The following is a 23,670-nucleotide window of genomic DNA, read 5'->3' on the forward strand; positions in this document are numbered from 1 at the left end:
TGCTGGTGGAAGGGAGCACAAGCTGGCACTGGTGTGCCCACAAGGGACTGTGGCCACAGCACCTTGTCTGCCTGGTCCACATGCCCATGGCACAAGCAGTCTCAGGAGGATTTGGTTTAATAACTGCCAAAGAAGATACAGCTGGATTTGCCCTCATGGGGGGCAACACCAGAGCACAGCTGCATCCCAACCCCAGGCACCTGGGGGATTTTTGTGCCCTGTTTCACTCCCTATTTACTCACCAGTGGGATGTCTCCAAAGGGGCTACATCTGGTCAGGCAGCTTTTCCATGTGTTGCCTCGCTCTGGGTGGCTGCAGCACACCAAACGTTCTGCAAAGCTTGGCTGAGCCTAACGCCGGAGTTGGTGAGGATGCATAATAAAAGGTGGTGTGGTTTACACCAGTTTTAGACCCTTGTACACTCCCATTTTGTGTTCCCTCTCCCCACACAAGCAGCAGGGCTGGTCCCCAGTCCAAGGTGCCTGCAGCAGCTCTGGCCAACGGGCACACTGCCCTGTGCCGCTGTTGCTGCCGTCTTCAGCAAGGCTGGGAGATAAGAGTGGCCTGAAGCATGGTGTGGCCGCCCTGTGCAAAGTACAGGGTGCCACAAGCGAGGCAGAGGCTGGGGGACGCCCCTGGAGAAGGCCACTGGAGCTGGTAGGGGACACAGCCATGTTCTTTGAGGACTACCTGCAGCAGGGTGAGTGCAGCCTCTTTGTCTTGGAGCAGGTGTTGGCTTCAGAAAGCAGATAGACTAAATCGAGGTGACTGCACCCCGTGGGAGGGACGTAGTTCAGTACCCAGCAAATGAATGTGTCAGAAGACAGGTGGGTTGGTGGGAGGTGTTGGGGTGGATAATTGGCTCCTTTGCCTTCTCTAGACACCCCAGGGCTCTGGTAATACCTGGGCAGTGCTGGATCTCAGGACATCCTGCATATAGGCACCACAGGGCTGGGCCTGGAGATTTGTGGGTGCAGGGTACAAACAGGGTGCAAGGTAGCAGCCAGGACACCAGGCAGTGGAGCCAGAGACAGTGGTCATAGCAGAGACACTTCAGGGCAGGCAGTCTAGGTGACAACCACCAGTCTCAGGAGGAAGGTCTCCCTCGCTGCTCTCCTTGCCCCTGGGCACAAACCCCCTGCCAGAATCTCCCCTTCCGATGTCCTGCTACACTCCGCGTCCCAATGTGCCACTCCTTGCTCCAGCCGTGACGTCCCATGGTTTCCTTGGTACCCCTCCCTGCCCTTCCTCCGCCTCTCCCAGAGTGTTCTCCTACCCAGTGCCCCCTAAGGGTTCCCAGTGCCCGCCTCCCGGGCCCCGTACGTTCCCCCCCTCCTCCGCCAATGTGCCCCTTGGTGACACCATATCCCACACAGCCCCGCTGCCCCCCACCCCAGCTTCCTCTCACGCCCCGCCCCTGCCTCTCCGCCAATCAGGCAGCAGCTTTCGCACCCGGTGTCCGCCCCCCTGCTGTCAGTCATGGCCCCACGCCCCGCCCGCGCCCCGGGCCGCCGCCGGGAGGCACGTCAGGGAGGCTGGGCTGCGCCTGCGCAGGGAGCGGGCGGCGGCAGTGACAGGCTGGCAGGAAGGGGCGGGCAGCAGGAAGGGGCGGGTGGAGGTACCGGCTCCGGGACTGGCAGCGGGGCTGGCATCGGGAGTGCCACGGGGCGGGAAAGGCCTTACCGAGGGGCCGCTCGGCAGCACCATGCTGAAGAAGTTCGATAAGAAGGACGAGGAGTCCGGTGAGAGGAGGCGGGGGGAACCGGGAGGAGCTGGGCTGTGGGGGGCGGTCCCTCTTGTGGGTAACAGGGAAATTGTGAGAAGAGACCCCTCTTGTGGGTAAAGGGGAACTATGAGGGGAGACCCCTACTATGGGTAAGGGGGAAGCTGTAAGGGGAGCCCCCTCCTGTGGGTAATGGGGCAGCTGTGAGGGGAGACCCCTCCTGTGGGTAGCGGGGAGCTGGGGGACTCGGCCTGGTACCACGTTTGCAGCAGGGGCTGGCTGGTGTGCACAGGAGCGCTGAGGACGTCCTAGAGCAGTCTGATGCTGTTCTCGGAACCAGAGGCTAAACCACTTGCACAGGCACAGCACACTGAGATTGCCTGCTGCGGTGCCAGATGTGGAGTCTGAGACTAAATACTGAGCACAGTAGCCTTACTTACAGCTGCCCTACTCTCAAGCCTGGTGCTAGTTTAAGGTAGAGTCCAATTTCTGGTTTCTGTCACTTTTTCTGACAAACGTGGTCTGCCCTTCCAACAAGATCACTGTTGCTTTCAGTGGATCTGAAAGGCTGAGAACACTGAAGAAACACAAATTGAGTGCTTGATCTTTAAATCTTTTGGCCCAAGTAGTAAGGGAGAGGCTGCTATTTTGTGTGGTTTGTAATTCAGGTGGAATAGGGGTAGCTGTTTACTTTCATGGTTGTGCCTTGTAGTATCTTTTTCACTTTCCTGTGAAGCTCTCTGTGCAGCTTGTGCTGGTTTAAGCTGGATGTTAGGAAGAAATTCTTCACAGAAAGAGTGATTGAGCATTGGAATGCCCAGGGAGGTGGTGGAGTCACCATCACTATAAGTGTTTAAAAAAAGACTGGATGAGGCACTTAGTGCCATGGTTTAGTTGATTAGATGGTGTTGGGTGATAGGTTGGGCTTGATGATCTCGAAGGTCTTTTCCAACCTTGTTAGTTCTGTTAACAAATCAGTGCCTCCTGAAGTGAATTGATTCAATGTAAATCCTAGTGACTGTTCTGTGCAGCTGTGCTTGCCCTTTATTCCAAAGTGCATTAAATGCTTTGCACTTGTTTCTCTTGTGCGAAGCTTTCAGTGACATCTTGATAAGTAGAGAGTTTAGTGAGGCAGTTGTTGGAGGGGAATTACACTTGGCTTTCATTTTTGGGGCTATTCTCCATTTACGCCTGTCACACACTTCAAGGTATTGGCATTACCTATGGCCAAGGCTGGCAGGAGATGCACTTCCTTGTATTGCAGTGCTGACTTTTGTTGACTTTTGCTCGTACCAAGAGCGTACAGATCTCTCCTTTCTTCTTTTTTCCACTGCTGCTTGTGTGCTTTCCCACATGTTTACTTCGCTGTTGCATTTACTTCTCATCCTATTACTTCTGCCCTGAGTGAAGATTCCTAGTATTTTCTGCTCCTGCCTTTCTCCTGTAGATGTGTACATGTCCAAAATGTATAGCCTCAGTGTCTGTCATTCCTGTTGTCATTGCCAGTATAAAGTGGGAGTGTGTCATCCCTGAATTTACTCTTTGCATGTAAAAGCTAACAGACTAGTCTTTCTTGTTGAGATGAGTGTCTGCTTAATTGGCATCTGTCTTTGCTCTTCTTGAATGGTTTAGTAGCCTGGGATGAGCTGCTCCCACTGACTCTCAGAAGTGCACATTGAGGTGCTATTTGGAGCACACAGTTGTTCTGAGATCCTTGCTTGGTCAGTGATGGCATCTCTGCACATCAGTACAAACTGCTGTTAGTCATTCAATCCTAGGAGCATTCTGTACACACAGCCTCTGCCTTCCCTGCACCTTTCTCCTTCTCTGATGGAAGAACACTTTGACACAGGGTGCAATGGGGAACGAGGCCTCCTGTAGAACATATTTCAAGATCCTTAGTGTTAGGGAGGATGAAGAGGCAACGGTGGTCTGGGTGTTGTAGACATTGTTGATTTAGGTGTTGAAGATGTGCAGGGCTGTGAAAAATATTTTGCTTCTGGGTGCACAGTGTTCACCTGCCTACACTAGAATTGGTTCATATTCATACTAAAGACATTGTTTCTGTTCCTTCCCCTTGTTTTCTTCTCGCCTCAACCATGCATAAGTGTCTGTGTTTGTTCAGGCACCTGCTGCGTTTGCAAACTTCTCCCAGGCCAGAGGAGGGCAGCTTACAATCCAGGAGGGAGCCAGAGTGCAGATGTTTGCTTTCAGGTGTAAGGCTTACTCTTGCAAAGGCTCCTGGCACCAGTGGAGGATGCTCCAAGGCCAGGTCAAACCAGAACTGGCCCAGGAGCAGTGCTGTCCAGCAGATAAGGCTTGTTAAACACTGGAACAGAGCTAGGAATGGCTGCTTTTTGTCCCAGGGCCAGGCTAAACACCAGTACTAATTAAAACCTGCTTATCAATAACTTGCAGCTTTTGAAAAGCTGCAGCTCACAAATGCTTAAGAGACAAGCTGATGGAGACCATGCAGAATGATAGTGCTTTTCCCTCTGATTATTTCATCCTTAATTGGTGAGGGTTTTAATTATTTAATATAATTTATTCTGTTAAGTGGAACAACAAAAGTTAGGCTGTGTCCAGGCTCTCTGCTCTGCTGTCTTGTTCTCTTAGCAATAGAGCCAAAAATACTTACTGGTGGATTCTTTATGGGTTTATAAGGAAGGGAATAAAGTAGTCCTGACTCACAGACTGGCAAGCTGCACCTCTTTCTGTCTGAGCTTTTCTAGGATTGTCTTATTAATGCTGTAACTGTCAATGCACTCCCAGCCCAGAGGTTGGATATAGGTCTTTGGGGTAACAGTGGAGCAGCTGTGGCTCATGGCTAGTTACTTCTGGAGGGTATGACAAAGTGAAGAATGTCCTGTCTGCTATGCCTTCTCTAACTGCTATGAAGGCATCCTATTAATACTACTTAAGAGGGAGCCCAGGGTGTTTGGTGTTTGTGAAAAGGGTTACCTCCAAATGATCAATCTGGTTTTAATGTGTGGGCATGATTGGAAAGTTGCTTTCCCACAGCACTGTCCCTGGACTCTTACTCTCTTTATTTTGCAGGTGGAGGTTCCAACCCATTCCAGCACCTGGAGAAAAGTGCAGTCTTGCAGGAGGTAAATCCTCAGGCTCTTCAGGCTCTCCTTTGCATACCCCTTTCTGGATAGAGTCTCTCCATCTGTAGAGAAGGTCACTGGAGAACTTCAGCAAGGAAGTGGGAGTTTGTTACAGTCTTGCTAGCTCTGAAAGAAATGGGCAACACTCTTGTCTTTATTTTATTGTTGAAGAGAGGAAGCAAAAAGTTGTAGTGACTTGAAGACTATGGACTATAAAAAGTAATAAAATTATCTGGGAAAAGCTCACCCTAAATTGGTGAGCATTCCAAATGTCTCATAGATGGCAAAGTTCATGACTAGGGTGTGAGCAGTTAAGGAATAGTCTATGAATTTGCTCTGAAAGGATGTCTATGTATTCAACAGCAGTTAAACTCCTCGATCCCCAGACCCACTTGTTTCAGTGCTCTCTGTGTGCTTGCAATGCTGTGGCTCCCCTTAGCTTCACAGAGCACGAGTACTTCTGTCTCAAGACTGGTGTTTTAGCCAGCACACAGTTCAGGCTTGTGTGGGTGAAAGTGTGATGAGGATTTGGCCTTTAAACCTTAACCGCGCTTGTATTTGTGAGCCCAGACTGTAGGACCAGCTTTTCAAGAGTTCCATGTTTAACAGAAATTGGGAGGAAATATGTTCCAAAACCATTAAGACTCTTGCCACAGCATGTTCATATTGGTGACCAGCACCAGAGAGAACAGTGTTTGAAAGGGAGTGTTGGTGTCAGCATCCTTGTCTGTGCTTTGTTTCCAGGCACGAGTGTTTAATGAGACACCCATAAACCCACGAAAATGTGCTCATATCCTCACCAAGATCCTGTATCTCATAAACCAGGTAAGGGAGGAAGAATCTACACCTATACAGAGACACTTGCAGCTGGCCCAAATCTGGTTGTGGTAACTGCGATTTTTCCCTTCCAAACATCTTCCAGGGGGAGCACCTTGGTGTCATGGAAGCTACCGAATCCTTCTTTGCTATGACCAAACTGTTCCAGTCCAATGATGTAAGTCTGCTTGTAATTTTCTGCTATATTTATTTACTGGGACAAGTTGTCAACGGTGTCTTTTTTGAGCCTGGAGGTGTATGATTTTATACAATCAGCTTTTCCATCCTTTCTGGAACCATATGATCTGAGTGGGAAGAGTAGGATAACAAAGTTTGGGAGGGGTGGCATGAAAGTTTAGAAAGAGAAATCGCCTTCCTAGCCCTTTCCAGACCTTGTAGCAGCTTAACTGAAGCATTCTCCGTTCTTGAGACACAGATTCCTCCCTCTGAATTGCTGTTTAACTCTTGTGGTTGTGTTCAACACAAATCAAGCATATAATCAGCTGAAATACCTTGTGCCCTGCATTTAAAGAGCCTGCTTCCCGCTGAGAGTCAAGGACTGTGTGTCCTGGAGGCTGCCAGGAAATTTAATGCCTACCCACAGCAGTAGTACCTTCACTAGTTGTCCCCCAAACCACAAGGCACTAAAAATAATGAGACCCATGTAGAAATCCCCAGACTCAGGAATGTAAGTTGTTTGCTTCTTGCTTTTGAAGCAACAGGGTGCCTTTAGCTAATGACTTTCTTCATGGTCCTCTGAATGCCAAGTGAAAGATGAAACTGCAGATCCAGCTACATCTGGTGTGTCTGCTGCTTTACTCTGACATTGAGGGGGTTAGAAGAAAAAGAGGTGTTTTGTTTATCAGTGTGAGGTTTGTACATCTTTTATACTTAGGCACAGGGCCTCTCTGAAAGTATCAGGTTCTTGATCTTCACAATAAAATCATGGAAGCAGCGAAAACTGAGATCCCTTCCTATCTCTGAGACCCTCTCAGCTGATGTCTGGCTTCTCTCTTGCCTTGTCAGCCAACTCTTCGCAGGATGTGTTACCTGACTATCAAAGAGATGTCTTCTATTGCAGAAGATGTAATCATTGTTACTAGCAGGTCAGTTGTTTCTTTTTTCTCACTGTTAGATTCACATGTCCTCCAATAATGCCTCTCCAACCTCTTGGAGATAATTGTAGCCTCTAAGCAGAATAAGGGTAGGGAATGACTTTAGTGAGGAAGAATTTTTCCTTTAAAAGTGGCCTCTAAAATGCAGAGATTGAACTCCTGGTGAGGTATGGGAAACGTGCTGTGTCCTCACCTCTTAAGCACATAGGTGTCTGGGTTGTCTCCTTTGGTTACTAGATAGGACAGTGCTACTGCTTTTCCCATTTTGCAAAAGGCTGTTTATTAAACTCCTGCTTTTCCTGTCTGAATGCCTTGAAGCTTTTTAAAGATTTCTGGCATAAATCCCAAGGCTTTCAACAGGTAGACAAAGATTTACTGCTTCTGAAGCAGTGCAGGATGCGACTTCAGCAGGGAAAAGAATCCCCTCTGTGAGTCACTCCTGAATTGCTGATCATCTCAGTGAAAGGCTCATGTGGTACAGCCACACAGCAGCTGGAGGGTGTGGGGTCTGCTGAGGGCTGAGGCCATGCAGCAGGCAGAAGCCAGTCCCAAGTGCTGTGATTAGATGAACTCTGTTTTCTCATAGATGGTCTCACAGTGACTAGGACTCTGGGGAAAGGCAGGAGAGTTCAGTAAGGAAGGGAGATGCCTCAGGGGTATGTGTGTGTGCTGCACCCTCACTTGGTGATCAGGAGCTCAGACAGCCTGCTGCTGGGCTTCGAACCTGATCACTGATCTTGTTCTTCTGCCTTCCCACCCTGGTGGGACTTGCCTGAGACCTGCAGTTGTCTGCTCAGCATTCAGCTACGATGCTGGCTGCGTGCTGCTCTGTGTGCAGGGTGAATGCACCTGAAAGCTGCTGGCTCAGGAGTGCAGCATTGAATGCTTTCTGTTTTCAACCAGCTTGACCAAAGACATGACTGGGAAGGATGACAATTACCGAGGCCCTGCCGTGAGAGCACTCTGTCAAATCACTGATGTAAGTGCTGCTTCTCCCTTGGGGCAGCCCAAGGTCTTTCACCTTGCCCTGCTTCATTCCATCCCACCTTCCACTCTGCATTTCATGATTTACATCTCCCCTTTCACACTCCAAATGGCTTTTCTGAATCAGCTGTTGTTTCCTTCTCCCTGCAGAGTACCATGTTGCAGGCCATTGAGCGCTACATGAAGCAAGCGATTGTTGACAAAGTGCCAAGTGTATCCAGCTCTGCTCTGGTGTCCTCCCTGGTATGTACTCCCTGCAGGGCAGGCCTGAGCAACAGCCAAGCTGGGAAGCAGTCATCTGCAGTGGGACTGAGTATCTTGGGAGTTTCAGGGTTTCAGTGTTGCTGTTCCTCTCTTTGTGCATTGAGGAACTGGCACTGATTTTGTGGAAGATCATCGACCTCTTGAGGCTGCAGCCATCAAGGCCAAGCCTCTGCACGCTGGTCTCTTGCTCTTCTCTAAGTTGCTGCTTCCAGCACCCTCATAAACTGTGATTCCCAAAGCTTCCTCCATTCCTCTCATGAGCTGTCTGTGTTTTTTTTCCTCCCCCCAGCACTTGCTGAAGACCAGTTATGATGTGGTAAAACGCTGGGTGAATGAGGCTCAGGAGGCAGCTTCCAGTGACAACATCATGGTGCAGGTAGGAGACTCGCTGCCAACACAGGGAGCAGCAAGCAGCAGCTTGGAGTAGAGCAAACTGCTGCAGTTCAGCTGGGCACCTCTGGGGAACAGAGGGGATAGAAGCAGAACACACCACAGGTTTGTAACAGCCTCTTTCCCTGCACAGTACCATGCTCTGGGCTTGCTCTACCACGTGCGGAAGAACGACCGCCTGGCGGTCAACAAGATGCTCAGCAAGTTCACACGCCACGGCCTCAAGTCACCATTTGCCTACTGCATGATGATTCGAATAGCCAGCAAGCTGCTGGAGGAAGAGGCTGGCAGGTGAGGGGGCTCCTTTGCCCCACTGGAAGAATTTCCTCTTGCAGGCTCACTTGCCATCTCACAAGGGCAATTCTTACTGTTGGGCAAAAAGGCAGTGGAGAAGATGCTGAGTGCTGTCGTGGTTGTTATGAGATGACTTCTGTGAGTCTTGTCCGTGTGCTTGCACATGGAGTACTTTCTTGTTTCTCTAAACTGTTTTTTTTTGCAGAGCTTTTATTTATTGAGATACTCTACTTTGTTTTCTCTGTCTCCTGTAATTATTTGGCTAGCAGTGTGGCTTTCTGGTGGATAAGGCTCGTTGTGTGTACAGTCAGCTCTCAGGGTGTGAGGGCAGAGGGGGAGATTCCCTTTAAGGCAGAGGGGGTCTTCTCAAAAAGCAGCTTGGCTTCCAGCCCAAGCATTCTGAAAGTACAGTATAATGGCCACTCCAAAATCCAGGGGCAGTGGATTCATGGGTTTTACCTTTTTTACCTGCATTTACCTTTTCATGGGCAGTGGGACTTGCCCATTTCTGCTGCCAAATTGTTCATTCCTCTTAGCACCTTTGTTTTAATTCATTCTTGTGGGTTTTTTTGTCCCTCAGCCGTGATAGCCCCCTGTTTGATTTCATCGAGAGCTGCCTAAGAAACAAGCATGAGATGGTGGTCTATGAAGCTGCATCTGCCATTGTGAACCTGCCCAACTGCACTGCTAAAGAGCTGGCTCCAGCTGTCTCAGGTGAATGTGGCGCCCAGGGCAATGGCAAGGAGATTGTGGGACTGCAGGAAACAAGGAGCTTGTGTAGTCTGAGGCTTGTAATGAATAGAATAGACTAGAATAAACCAGGTTGGAAGAGACCTTCGAGATCATTGTGTCCAACCCTTCATCCAACACCATCTAATCGACTAAACCATGCAGCCAAGCACCCTATCAAGTCTCCTCCTAAACACCTCCAATGATGGTGACTCCACCACCTCCCTGGGCATTCCAATGGGCAATCACTCTCTCTGTGTAGAATTTCTTCCTAACCTTCAGCCTAAACTTCCCCTGGTGCAGCTTGAGACTGTGTCCTCTTGTTCTGGTGCTGGTTGCCTGGGAGAAGAGACCAACCCCCACCTGGCTACAACCTCCCTTCAGGTAGTTGTAGAGAGCAAGAAGGTCTCCCCTGAGCCTCCTCTTCTCCAGGCTAAGCAACCCCAGCTCCCTCAGCCTCTCCTCGCAGGGCTTGTGTTCCAAGCCCCTCACCAACTTCGTTGCCTTCTCTGGACAAGCTGCAGCAAGTCAACCTCCTTCCTAAACTGAGGGGCCCAGAACTGGACACAGGACTTGAGGTGCGGCCTAACCAGTGCAGTGTACAGGGGCAGAATGACCTCCCTGCTCCTGCTGGCCACACTGTTCCTGATACAGGCTAGGATGCCATTGGCCCTCTTGGCCATCTGGGCACACTGCAGGCTGATGTTCAGCCTACCATCAACCAATACCCTCAGGTCCCTCTCTGCCTGACCACTCTCCAGCCACTCTGACCCCAGCCTGTAGCATTACCATACCCTTTGCTGCTTTATGCTGCTAGCCTGTGGTGTGTGTGGATAGCTTTGTTCCTGTAAAGGTATTTGCCTGGTGTGTCAAAGTGTGAGGATTTGATTTGATTTTTCTGTGAAATAGGGCTGAATTCTAACTGATTCCCTGCTTTAGACTGAGTGTAATTGTGCAAGAAGCCCATGTGTTGAGATCTTGCTTTCCCAGTTCAGCCCAGTTCAGTAGTTCTCTTGAGTAGAGACTGTTGGTGAGTAGGGAGGCTATTTGTCACCACTCTGCACAGGGAGGGTGCCCATCATGGACCAGCCCTGGGAAAGAAACAAGGTTTGTGTGGAAATGGAGAGCAGTCCACACTGACTTAGTAGAAAAGATGACAAGGTGATGACATTTGCTTTCAAGAGGAGCAGAGGATAGCAGCTCTGTGTAAAAAGTGGGAGGTGGGTAAGAGAGAGTAGTCAGCAGGAATGTGTGGCAAAAGGGACTGAGGAAGCTGGTAAATTCACAGCTGCTTCTTAAGCAGGCTTCTAGTTATCTTGTGCTTGCAGCTGCTTCTTCGTTGAAGCTCTTGCTTTAGGTATGAAACACTTCTCAGTACTAGATGCCTAAATGTCTGCCTTTGTTGGTTTTCCCTCCTTGCAGTTTTGCAGCTGTTCTGCAGCTCCCCCAAAGCAGCACTGAGATACGCAGCTGTCCGTACCCTCAACAAGGTAGGAGCCAGCCTCTGGGGAGCTGTAATAGATTCTCGTGTGCAGGGAGGTGCAAGCTTCAGAAGAGAAAAGGGGCCAGATTATCTGATAATGTTGTGTGAATAACCTTTACCCAGGGTTACAGCCTTGCATTTCATCGCTTTCTGAGTGGAATAAAACCTCAAAGAACACTTTACAGAAGGAAGGGGAAAAAAAAAGTCATTTTCACAGCTCTCTATAAGAATGTGATTGGTCTTTCCCCTGGTGAAGGAGTTCCTTGTAAAACAGGGATCAGAACTGCTGCTGCTTGCCTGCTCTGTGGCAGTCTTTGCTTCAGCTTTTCACCTGACCTTGTAGGATATTAAAACAAATAAAAAAGGAATTAGGAAAAGATAAAATGGCAGTGTCTGGTAACTGCTGTGCTGCCACCCACCCAGCTGTTCTGCAGAGCTGGGCTCCATGAATTTCAGTTGAGACTTCATAGCTTTTTATTGTTAATAATATAGAGAGTAGAATGACAGAGGTAAAATTAGTGAGAGATTCTTTATTACTACTGCTTCTCTTCCATCAAGAGATGAAGTTCTATGGGAAGATAGAGCTCCACCCTCGGATTAGAGTGAGTTGTCTGAAGTGACCCTCATGTACAGTCTGTAGCCTTTGCTTTTGCAGGAAGGAGTGAGATCCTTGGTGGATTTTGATATGAGCTAGGCCTTTTGCATCTAATGAGTGATTCCCACTCTTTCTTGTCTGTTGCAGGTGGCCATGAAGCACCCATCTGCTGTGACTGCCTGCAACCTAGACCTGGAGAACCTTGTGACGGACTCCAACCGTAGCATAGCCACCCTGGCCATCACCACGCTGCTGAAAACTGGCAGTGAAAGCAGCATTGACCGGCTCATGAAGCAGATCTCCTCTTTCATGTCAGAAATCTCAGATGAGTTCAAAGTAAGGAAGTGGGAGGAGGAAGGACATACAAGCTCCTGAAGAAACCCCTTGGTCTTTGTCTATGTTTCTGTGTGCTCTCTGGAACCTGCATGCAGCTGCTTCTAGGAGCCGAGCTGCGGAGTATTTGCGGTGGGGAGAAAGGATCTGAGGCTATTGACCTAAGCCATGTCTCAGTCATGCAGCAGCCAGCTCCAAAGTCACATGCTGTCTTCTGGGGAGATGCCCTTTGAGAATTAAATCTCTTTTACTTTACAGTGGGTGTTGGCCTTTGCTAGGGGCTAGCTGGTATATAAAGATTGATCTCTTCTAATTCCTAGGATTGTACCTCCTGGAATTGCATTTGTTGGATAACTAAAGGCAAACCCAGAATTTCCAGGCTGGGGACCAGCACAGAATTGACATAATTCAACTATGTTTTCCTGCTTTGTGAGGCAGAATCCTTTTTCACTTGCCCCCCTTTTCCTCTAGGTTGTAGTGGTGCAGGCCATCAATGCACTGTGTCAGAAGTACCCTCGCAAACACACCGTCCTCATGAACTTTCTCTTCACCATGCTTCGGGAAGAGGTAAGTTTGCAAGACAACCACTTTGTGCTCCTTGTTCCTATGCATGAACTGCAGGGCTGCACAGTGGACTCCCTGTGGGAGTCAAGCTTTTACTGGTAATGCTGTGCAAGAAGAGCACAGAAGCAAGAAGAGCTCTCTCTAAAAGGCTTGCAGTCTAACTGGCAGAAATGACCAGCTGTGCACAATAATTATATGAGTACTGCCAGGGATATTTTTAATGTGGTTTTCATTCTTTGATTTTTCTGGGGGGTTTATTAGCTCTCAAAGCAAATGCAGGCAACAGCAGAACTGTTGGCGGTCCATGTATGTTTTGCATTTGAACCAGCTTTCTTTTATACTTTGACAGCAAATTCCAAGAAGTTTTGTCTTGTACACAAAGATTTGATCACAACCTATTTATTGATGACACGGGCCCACTTTTGTTCTGCTCTCTGTGCCGTGGCAGTGAAGGGATCATGAGTACCTACCACCATTCTCTGCATTCAGTCAGACATAAATTGCAGAAAGACAGTTTTACAGAGGTTTGCTGAGGCCATTGAGTCCATCATCAGTAAATTTGCAGATGACACCAAGCTGGGGGCAGGAGTTGATCTGCTGGAGGGTAGAGAGGCTCTGCAGAGGGACCTTGACAGACTGGGCAGAATCCAACGGCATGAGATTGAACACATCCAAGTGCCGGGTTCTGCACATTGGCCACAGCAACCCCATGCAGTGCTACAGGCTGGGGTCAGAGTGGCTGGAGAGCGGCCAGGCAGAGAGGGACCTGGGGGTGCTGGTTGATGGTAGGCTGAACATGAGCCTGCAGTGTGCCCAGGCAGCCAGGAGGGCCAATGGCATCCTGGCCTGCATCAGGAACAGTGTGGCCAGCAAGAGCAGGGAGGTAATTGTGCCCCTGTACACTGCACTGGTTAGGCTGCACCTCGAGTCCTGTGTCCAGTTCTGGGCCCCTCAGTTTAGGAAGGAGGTTGACTTGCTGGAACGAGTACAGAGAAGGACAACAAAGTTGGTGAGGGGCTTGGAACACAGCCCTGTGAGGAGAGGCTGAGGGAGCTGGGGTTGCTGAGCCTGGAGAAGAGGAGGCTCAGGGGAGACCTTATTGCTGTGTACAACTACCTGAAGGGGGGTTGTGGTCAGGCAGGGGTTGGTCTCTTCTCCCAGGCAACCAGTACCAGAACAAGAGGACACAGTCTCACCCTGCACCGGGGGAGGTTTAGGCTGGAGGTTAGGAGGAAGTTTTACACAGAGAGAGTGATTGCCCACTGGAATGGGCTGCCTGAGGAGATGGTGGAGTCACCATCACTGGGGGTGTTCAGGAGGAGACTTGATAGGGTGCTTGGTTGCATGGTTTGGTTGATTAGGTTGTGTTGGATGATAGGTTGGACACGATGATCTTGAAGGTCTCTTCCAACCTGGTCTATTCTATTCTATTCATTTCTAAGAGAGCTAACAAGCCTGCAACACAGCTGGCACCGCTGCTTGCTCTGACATCACTTTCTGCCAATTACAGCCTAACTGGGAACAAACCAGAGCATCTTGTTTTGCTCCTGTGAAAAATGGACCTTTCTCCTCTCCCAGATTTTCTGTGGGTGGATGGTATCATTTTGAATGTGGTTTTGTAGTTCAAACCATTCTGTTTTAAAGCTTTTGTTGTTTTGTTGTTGGTTTTTTTTCAATCCAAAATAGCTCCAGAAAGGTCTCCTAAGTGCCCAGCACTCTGCATGTCATTGGCAGAGGATAGTGTGCAGTTTAATCCCCTGGTGTGTACCCAGGACTCCAGTAAATAACATCTGAAGATAACTGAGCATTAACAGTGTGGCAGGTTATGGGGTGTGCCTGGGGTGGTATTGATTGCCTGTCTTCCCTCACTAATAGGGTTATTTGCTGGGTCCTGCTGTGGCAGATGTGATCCTAAATATATTTCTCTTGTGATTCATCCTTGGATGTCTGGTGCTAAAGGGGAGAGGGTTGGTTTTTTCCTCCTCCCATATGGCTGTTTTTATGCACCAGTTCTAGCAGCAGAGGATTTTGAAGGAGACGTAAAACCTTCAGGAGGATGGTTTCTTTTAGTCTTTTTAAGACATTTTTTTCTTCACTGCAGCCATTCTGAAGGGAGATGCCAGGAGAACTTGAATATTAGCTGGCCCTCTGGGTGTAAAGAGGGTCAAGAGTGTGGGCAGCCTTACTGCCCTTCTCCTTTCAAACCCAAATTAAAAGCGTGTGAGTGACCTTGTCAAAGGAAATTCTTTCCTGCCTGGCTATTGCAGAGTCTCTAAAATGCTTTGAGATTTCCAGCTGAGCACTTCCCTTTTTCTCCTTAGGGTGGCTTTGAATACAAGCGAGCCATTGTGGACTGCATCATCAGCATCATTGAGGAGAACTCGGAGAGCAAAGAGACAGGCCTGTCTCACCTCTGCGAGTTCATCGAGGACTGCGAGTTCACTGTGCTGGCCACACGTATCCTCCACCTCCTGGGGCAGGAAGGACCCAAAACCAACAACCCCTCCAAGTACATTCGCTTCATCTACAACAGGGTTGTCCTGGAGCATGAAGAAGTCCGGGCAGGTAAGAGACAGACCTGGAAAGTCGTCTGCCTTATGACAGATCTTCAAGGAAAGGCAGTGTGTGAACAGCTCTGATTTTGAGGACTGTGATTTGCTCTAGTCCTGAGCAGATCTTTTTGCACAGCAAAGATCCTGCAGTAGTACTGATGGAAGAGGTGGCCTGCAGCTGAGAGATGGGGCGGGAGAAGCAGTGACTGAAACTGGACAGAGAAGGTTTGCAGGCATTTGGCTGTAATACTTTTGCCTCTTTGTAGTCAGAATAATGCTTTGTACTAGTGCTAGCATCTCTGACAGCATCTCATCATGTCCAGGAAATGGAGGAAACTTCATCTCACTTCTTTGTTGTTTAATTCTGTTTTTGTGACTTGTGCCACAGGTGCTGTAAGTGCCCTGGCTAAGTTTGGAGCCCAGAACGAGGAGATGTTACCCAGTATCTTGGTGTTACTGAAGAGGTGAGTTGTACCTCAGTGTTTCTCAACATCTGAGATAGAAAACCCTCTTTGCTTGAAAGCTTGTTAGCATCCCCATGCCTGTCTGGTCTCTTCTAGCTGTAGATCTGAAGATGTAGTGGATACTTGGGGTCCTGTGATGGGATCACCACTGCATTCAGCACCACAAATTGGACAGAAGACAAATGTGGCAGATGATTGTTTTTCTAATACCATTACTAGTAGATTGCTGGTTGTCTCCTATGGCATGTTCTTCCTGGATCTGTAAGGTGGCTTAGTCACCTGGATTCATCATGCGGACTCTGCTGCCTTGAACTGAGCAAAGTTTTCTGCTTTCAGGTGTGTGATGGATGATGACAATGAAGTAAGAGATAGAGCCACCTTCTACCTGAATGTCCTGGAGCAGAAGCAGAAAGCCCTCAATGCTGGCTACATCCTAAATGGTAATGCAGGAAGTGCTCAAAACAAGTCCCCATCTCTTTCCTGGTTTAACAAGTGAGAAAGAGCTGACATTATCTGTGATTTCAGTGACCTGTCCCTTCTGTCTCCAGGTTTGACAGTGTCCATACCTGGACTGGAGAGGGCTCTGCACCAGTACACTCTGGAACCCTCTGAGAAACCCTTTGACTTGAAATCTGTTCCTTTGGCAACAGCTCCTATCATTGAGCAAAGAGCAGGTGAGGAGCAGTCCCCTGACTGCTGGCCCAAACAGTGAGTAATTCCCTTGCAGCTCCAGCCCTCAGACAGCAGGCTGCATTGGGCTTGTTGGGAATTGCTGAGCACCATCCTATTTGAATTTTGTGGGATTACATCTTCTGTGAAGACTAAAGCCAGCAAATCTGGTTGCTCCCACACTAATGTTTTGGTTTAGTCCAACTGCTGGTAATAGCTGATAATCCTCACTGGAGCTGCAGCAGTTCCAAAGGTGTTTAGGAGGCTAAATATAGTTGTATAGTCCGTAGCAAGATGAGAAATGAGCTCACTTCCTTTCCTTAGTCAAAATCCCCTCCAGACATTGATCTGTTTTCTGATGTAGTTAGTTCTTGTTCTTCACCATCAAATCCTTTGGTGTTTGTATTTTCTGTTTTTCTTTTGCAGACAATGGCCCTGTTGCTGTAGTCAAGCAGCCAGAAAAGGTGGCAGCAACACGGCAAGAAATATTCCAGGGTAAACTGATGCAAGGCCTCTTCTGTGCTTGTGTGTGAGAACTGTATGGGCAGCTCTTCCTGAGCCTGCCTTAGCCCCTCTGCCTTTTTCCCATCTCCTTTCAGAGTGACATGAGTTCCCAACTTGAAGTCAAGCTCTTCACTTTGGGGGGTGGGGGTGCCTGCAGTCCTGTTCTTTCTATCTTGCAGTGGATGTGGGTAAAGGATGACTCTGCCTTTAAAAGTCCATAGTGAGTGTTTATGGGTGTTTGATGGATAGCTCCTTGCTGCAGCAGCTTCTGGCAGCCTCAACAAGAACCCTGAAACTGCCAGCACCTTCCTGTGGGGTGGGGAAGGCAATGGTTTCCATGCTCTCTGTTTCAGAGCAACTGGGGGCAATCCCAGAGTTTCGTGGACTGGGCCCACTCTTCAAGTCTTCCCCAGAGCCTGTGGCCCTGACAGAGCTGGAGACAGAGTATGTGGTTCGTTGCACCAAGCACACATTCGTCAACCACATGGTGTTCCAGGTGGGTAGCTGTGGCATGTGGTGCTGAAAAAGGATTGGAAAATAAGCTCTTGACTGGTTAAAAGCTCCACTGTGAAGAAAAAGCACATGACTACAATAAGGAGTCCTTAATTTCTCACCCAGGGTAGCAGAGCCCTAGAAAAAATTAATTAGGGAGCTTGTGTGTTTGTCTGAACAGTGCTTATACACACAGCCAAAGGAAATCAGAGGCACTAGGTGGGGCTGCTCTTACTGAGCAGTTGGCAAGGGGAGCTATGTGGTTTGGGCATGAAAGAGTGAGCTTTACTGTATCTGAAAGGCTGAAAAGGATACTCAAGAAAGGGACATGGTGGGGGAGAGCTCTTCATCCCCTACATTTTGTTTTAGCCCATGTGCTCAACATGCTTTGTTTTAGTACAGGTGCTTTTCTCTCTCTGTCTTGGTCTTGGCTGCACCACCTGGCTGCCACATAGGAGATATTAGGGATGTTGTGCCAGCCTTTTTGCCTGGACTCTGGGGAGTTCAAGGCACAGCAAGTCCTGTGTGGTTTGTCCTTGGCCAACTCCTTCCTCAAAAGCTTAGAACTGCTTACACTGTCCTTGCAGGGCTTGATCTTTGCTTCTATTTGTCCATCCACCATGAGTTTAAGTGACTTGTCACTGCAGCTGGAACAAGTCTGACCAGCAAGTTCAGACTTGCTGAAACTCGCCCAAACTATCCTTAGTTTCAGCTGTGCAGAGGATACTCTGTTCCATCTGGTGTGGGGCACTGTGTCCCTGTAGCATCAAAGTGATAAGACACAGGCAACACAGTTCTCACATTTCAATACAGCAAAGAGTTAACCTGAGAATAACCACCCAGGGAGAAAGGGTAAAGTGCACTTAGAGGAAAAACTTCTATACTAACTGGTGATCTGAAGCAGGCAGAAGCTCACTCATCCCCACTCTGATTAATCTCTGCTCCAATCTGGGTTGCAGAGGACAGGCACTGGGTAGCTGTGGGGTGTTTTGTTCTGGTTCATTGTTAGTGTTGTTTCCTTGTTTAAACAAGCAACCAACCAAACAGACAACACAACAGAAAAAAAGTTTGCTGGAGCACTGGAGGCCCCTGCAGGGTTTTAGTTTTTCTTCTAAAACATTTAAATGTGTTGGTTTAAGTCATAGTTGCTCTGTGGCTAAACTGGAACTCATGACCCCTGTGACTGGCCAGCTGACAGCAAGATTGAGAGAGTTGGGGCTATTCAGTCTGGAGAAGAGAAGGCTCTGAGGAGGCCTTATTGTGGCCTTCCAGTATCTAAAGGGGACCTACAAGAAAGCTGGGGAGGGACTTTCTAGGGTGTCAGGTAATGATAGGACTAGGGGGAATGGAGCAAAAGTAGAAATGGGTGGATACAGATTGGATGTTAAGAAGAAGCTCTTCACTATGAGGGTGGTGAGACACTGGAACAGGTTGCCCAGGGAGGTGGTAGAAGCTTCATCCCTGGAGGTTTTTAAGGCCAGGCTGGATGTGGTTGTGAGCAACCTGATCTAGTGTGAGGTGTCCCTGCCCATGGCAAGGGGGTTGGAACTAGATGATCCTTGAGGTCCCTTCCAACCCTAACAATTCTATGATTCTAAGGTGCACAGAGACAGGGATTCACAAGCTGTTACCATGCCCTTACTCTGTTTGAAGTGAGTCTGCTGCTAGATCTACAGTGAGCAGCTTCAAGCTGTTGCTGCTTTCCCCTTCCCTGTTTAGTTTGACTGCACGAATACCCTGAACGATCAGATCCTGGAGAATGTCACAGTGCAGATGGAGCCAACAGAGGGATATGAGGTCATTGGCTACGTACCTGCCAAAACCCTGGTGTACAACCAGCCAGGCACATGCTACACACTAGTGGTACTATCTGAAGAGGATCCAGCAGCAGGTAAACAGTTTGCCCTCTGTTTTCCTGGTGTCCCCCAAATTGAGCGTACCACATTGCTCGCCCCCTTACATTCTACCTTGCATCCTAGCCAGGTATTTATAGCCTGTGTGTGGGTGCAGCCTGGAGTGATGGTGAACATGACTTTGCTGTTTGGGGGCTGTCAGGCCTCCCTTCTCCTTCCTTTGTGCTGTAGCATTGTGGAGTCAGGCTCTGAGACCTGGCAGATGACCTCTGCTGGGTTATCTCCTTGGCATGTTCCTTAGCCTGTCCTTTGTGTTGGTATGTGTGGAGGCTGGCACTTGGGAAGTGCTGTGAGTGCCAGATGCTCCCAGTAGCCAAGGGTTGTTTCAGACTGCTGGGATTTCAAGGCTCTGTTTGAACTGAACCTCGCCTTATTTGTCACTGTCCAGAATATGAACCAGGCCTTGCCTCTGCTTTGGTCACCCTGGTTTGTGCTCTGGGACTGCTCACCTCTGTGTGTTGCTGCTGTTCACCCGTTGGTGGCCATCTTCTGGTGGTTGAGTCACTGCTTCCTCTCCCAGCCAAGTGCTGTTAATCAGCTGTCATGCTGCAGCGCAAGGTGGTTTCATTTCAGAGGTGCACAAAATGATCCCTTGATAAGGAACGTGCCTCTTCACAAGGCACTGGTAAGACATGTGAGTTAGTGTTTCCCACACAATTTGAGGTTCATCAGTAACAGCTCTGAGGATCTGAGGACTGTGGTCCTGAACAACCATTATGAGTCTGTCTTTATCACTGTTTGCTAGCTGTAATATTACAAAGAAATAACTTGTCCTCTAGAGCCAGAAACTGTCAGAGAGCCCTCTCTAGGTCAGTGGCTAAGCCTGTGCTGCTGACAGCAATGGGGAGAACCCAGCCACCCTGAATCTCCCAGCCCCTTTCTGCTGCAGGGGAGCACAGATCTAGTGGTAATGTGAGCTTTGCCTTCCCCACCTCCAGTTGCCTGTACCTTCAGCTGCATGATGAAGTTCACCGTCAAGGACTGTGATCCAAACACGGGTGAGACAGACGATGAAGGTTACGAGGATGAGTATGTGGTAAGGAGCTGGGGGTGTACCTAGTCATGAAAACTGCTGTTATTTTGAGGGGTTGTAAGCTGTATTTGGATCCCTGCACAGAGTGATGTGACTGGTGACGCTGCTGAGGGCAGCTTTGTGTGAACAGTAGATTCTTGCTGTCTCTGAAGTTTGTCCCAGGATGCAGATGTGGGTCTGCAGAGCTTGTTTTGTCCTGTGTGGAGTATCCTTCTGTTGCTCTCCAGGCAGATACCTGACTCTGCAGGATACCAGTGCTTTGGGAGGTTGTGGTATATCCTCCAGGTTTGCCTAGCTGTGTCCTGTGGGATCCAGCAATTGCACAGTCAGGGTAGTGGAGATAGTGCCCTAGGACCATGTCTAGGACCATGTCTTGTGCTCTCCATGAGTAGCTGCCTTGTCTGATGTCCTGGTTTTGCCCTGGGGAAGATGGGGATTTCCTACTCCAGCACTGAGATTGCACTGGTGCTGCAGAAGCACATCTACCCCTTCCAGGCTTTGCTATTTCTAGGCAGGCTCTTTTACCACAAAGGAAAAAGGTGAACTTGTGCTTGGTGAGAAACTGAGACTGGCTCACAGAGGGTGGTGCTTACCCTCCAGAGGGGAAGGGATGTTGTGACACAGCCTCTGATTGCCCTGTTAGCTCCAGAGGCTGTTTCCTACGTGTTGCCTGTCACTGCTTCAAAACTGATTAGGGGCACTGCTGTGCACTGAGTCACTGGGAACACAGAGTCCTCCCAGGAGGACTGGAGAGGGTTTTTCTCAATGGAATGTGCAAGGTTAACCCCTCTCACTGCTTCCCACCAGTCACCAGGGCACGAGTGATATTTAAACAAACTCTTCCATGTGTTTCAGCTAGAATCAAGGGGAGATTTCTTTCCTGCAGCGACTGCTGAAATGAATGTGGGCTGCTGTCCAGCCAATTCTGGCATGGGCTGCCCTTCAATGCATGCTCTGGAGGGACAACCCAGTTCTGCCTGGCACAGACGTAGTCAGGGCAGCAGCTCAGCTAACCCAGCACGCGGCATTAGATGCTAGCAAGCATCTGACAGTGTCCCACTGTACTTTGCCAGCCCACTAAACAATAAATCAGAAAGGCAAAATACAGGCTTATGTGTATTCTAAGGAAGTAAATACTGCATCTGTGTGAGCACAAGCAGCTATTTCTTAGCTTTTGTTTTTTCCTCTGCTTTGGATGTTTGTTCAGTGCTTTGATCTCTGTCAGGCTGAGGCCTGCCCACAGAACAACAACCTGCTTTGAAAACACCAGAGATGGCTTGAGCAGCGACTTTCCCAGAGTTAGCAGTTGCTCAGCCAAGCAGTGTTTGCTGAAGCATCAAAAGGGGCAGAGCTTGCTCTGATGTATCTGTGAGTGGAAGTGGAGGCTTTCTTCTGCATTCACCTGATCTCAGGGAATACATTTTGAGTTCACTCTGGAGAAAGCAGAGTTAAGAACAACCATGTTTCACTTTAACCTCTTCTACCACCAGCTTGAAGACCTGGAGGTAACAGTGGCTGATCATATCCAGCGTGTTCTGAAGCCAAACTTTGGAGCAGCCTGGGATGAAGTGGGTGATGAGTATGAAAAGGAAGAGACCTTTACTTTATCTGCCATTAAAACCCTTGATGGTAAGTGGGTGTCTGAGCCCAGCAGAGCTATTAACATGCCCTCCAGCAGGCACAGTCTGGCTTGCTTCAGATCTCTCACAGAAAGGCTAATGGGGCAAAACCCTTCCCAAGCTATTCCACTGCAGCTGTTAAATGCAGAGCTATTATGTGATAACAAGTTAGTTCAGGTTTCAATAAAACAGGTGAGAATTCTGGGCCCTGTGGAGACCAGGCTGGATTGTGGGAGGCAAGAGAACGTCTTGCTTTGCGCTTTCACATTCTGCCCTCCCAAGCCTACAGACCACAGCTCAGCTATGAGCTCCCACTTCCCTTCTTGAGACCAGTAAGAAAAGATGCAAAGAGCAAAAGACTTGAGGTTGGTGGGCCAGGCTCATGGTGTAAGGCCTCTTCTCTTTCAGCATGTATTAAGGAGCCCTTTTACTTTTCCTGAGAAACCTGTGAAAAAAACCAGTCGTTTTGGTGGCTTAGAAGGGTGTCCATGTCCTATAGCCATCTCTGTGCTTCCTTGCACAGCCCCTTGGGATTTGAAAGACCCTTTCTGAGGCCTTTTCAGATTCCTTCTGAAGACCTGTGTCTCTGGCAAGATGTCTTCTTCCTTCTGTATCTGTCCCCAGAGAAGCAAGCAGGCTGCTGGGGCTGTGCAGTAAGCGTGCAGCCAGCTGTGCTCTCCCACTCCACTCTCTGACTCATTTGTCACCTTTCTGTTGCACCCTTGCTACACCAGATAAAAGAACTGCTGTCTGGTGGCAGGCAGGGTTTGTGTGTTGCCTTTGCCTCCCTGACAGCCTCCAAAACCACAATACTGACCGACGCAACGTGTCCCTCAGGACAAGGAACACGAACCCTAAAACAAAGGGAGAGCTTGAGTCACCTTCACATGCCCTCTGTGTGTCCTTGTTAAGATACTTGTGACATGGAGCCTCTTTTATTTGTTTTTTGATCTTAATAGAGGCCGTTAGCAACATTGTGAAGTTCCTGGGGATGCAGCCCTGTGAGCGATCGGATAAAGTGCCAGATAACAAGAACTCTCACACACTGTACCTGGCAGGTGAGGTCTCTGCTTGAGCAGCAGCTGTCTGGGAGGTTGCATGCAGTTGCCTGTTGAAGATCAAGGCAGGAGTTTTTGATGCAGCCCACTGCTCTACAAGTAGGACTTAGGGTCTTACACCTGCTGTGATTTCTGTCTCTGCAAGTGAAGAGTTGCTGATGCTGGGATCAGGGTGGGTGTTGTGGCAGGGGGATGCTAGGACCAGCCCCAGGCTCTGTTGGGTGGAATTTGCTGTCTTCATGACCTGTGACATCCTGGTTTGGGGTGAGTCTTGGGGCCATAAAGCACCCTTACCAGCAAAACGGGTACGTAGTGGAGCTTTTGGATGAGTGGCAGCCACTGAAGGAGTGCCTGAATCTCTTCACAACTGGAGTTTATTTTACACTTCTGTGAGTTTTACAGTAACATGAGTCCCAGGTACATTATAGCATATGAGAAATGTGCTGCACAAGGGTCTCTCCTGGCACGGTGCTGGGGGTTTACCAGGCTGCATGTGAGAACCTCATCCTTACCAAGCATTGTGTGCATTTTTAGGCTTTCAGGGCAGCACTAACTCTTTCCTCCTGCTCTCTCTCCCAGGTGTGTTTCGGGGTGGCCATGACCTCCTGGTACGGTCTCGTCTTGTCCTGACGGACACAGTGACAATGCAGGTCACTGCCCGCAGCGGGGAGGAGCTCCCGGTGGATGTGATCATGGCCTCCGTCGGATAAACCGCCTGCTCGGGGACTGTCCCAGGGCCGAGCCCCCGCGGCCAACGCTTCTTCTCTGTCAGCGGAATAGGAATCCCATTCAGGACCGTGGCTTTTGTGCTCTCTTCAGAGCGGCTGTACCCGGGGCTCTGTCTGTAAAATAATGATCTCTTACCGCCTGATTTCCCCTGCGCTGGAGCGTTCCGTGGCGGTGGCAGCGTGCGCAGGGGAGGCCGCGCCAGCCGTGCCCTGTCCTTTCTCTGTCGTTTCAATAAAG

General features: G+C 49.1%; 1 protein-coding gene across 1 annotated transcript; it reads left to right on the top strand.

Moving 5' to 3' along the window:
- Nucleotides 1–1,594: 1,594 nt before the first annotated feature.
- COPG1 (COPI coat complex subunit gamma 1) lies at nucleotides 1,595–23,662 on the top strand. The gene is made up of 24 exons (XM_054162641.1): nucleotides 1,595–1,742; nucleotides 4,781–4,833; nucleotides 5,578–5,658; nucleotides 5,756–5,827; nucleotides 6,676–6,755; nucleotides 7,668–7,743; nucleotides 7,899–7,991; nucleotides 8,302–8,388; nucleotides 8,536–8,693; nucleotides 9,277–9,410; nucleotides 10,848–10,915; nucleotides 11,651–11,839; nucleotides 12,308–12,403; nucleotides 14,722–14,965; nucleotides 15,341–15,416; nucleotides 15,753–15,856; nucleotides 15,965–16,090; nucleotides 16,512–16,580; nucleotides 16,943–17,085; nucleotides 18,801–18,972; nucleotides 19,933–20,030; nucleotides 21,518–21,656; nucleotides 22,606–22,704; nucleotides 23,284–23,662. Exons 1-24 carry the CDS (start codon nucleotides 1,706–1,708, stop codon nucleotides 23,412–23,414), a joined length of 2,625 nt encoding a protein of 874 aa, XP_054018616.1. The 5' UTR covers nucleotides 1,595–1,705; the 3' UTR covers nucleotides 23,415–23,662.
- The last annotated feature ends 8 nt before the right edge of the window (nucleotides 23,663–23,670 follow it).

This window comes from Dryobates pubescens, chromosome 1, assembly GCF_014839835.1.
Source record: "Dryobates pubescens isolate bDryPub1 chromosome 1, bDryPub1.pri, whole genome shotgun sequence".
Lineage (NCBI taxonomy): Eukaryota > Metazoa > Chordata > Aves > Piciformes > Picidae > Dryobates > Dryobates pubescens.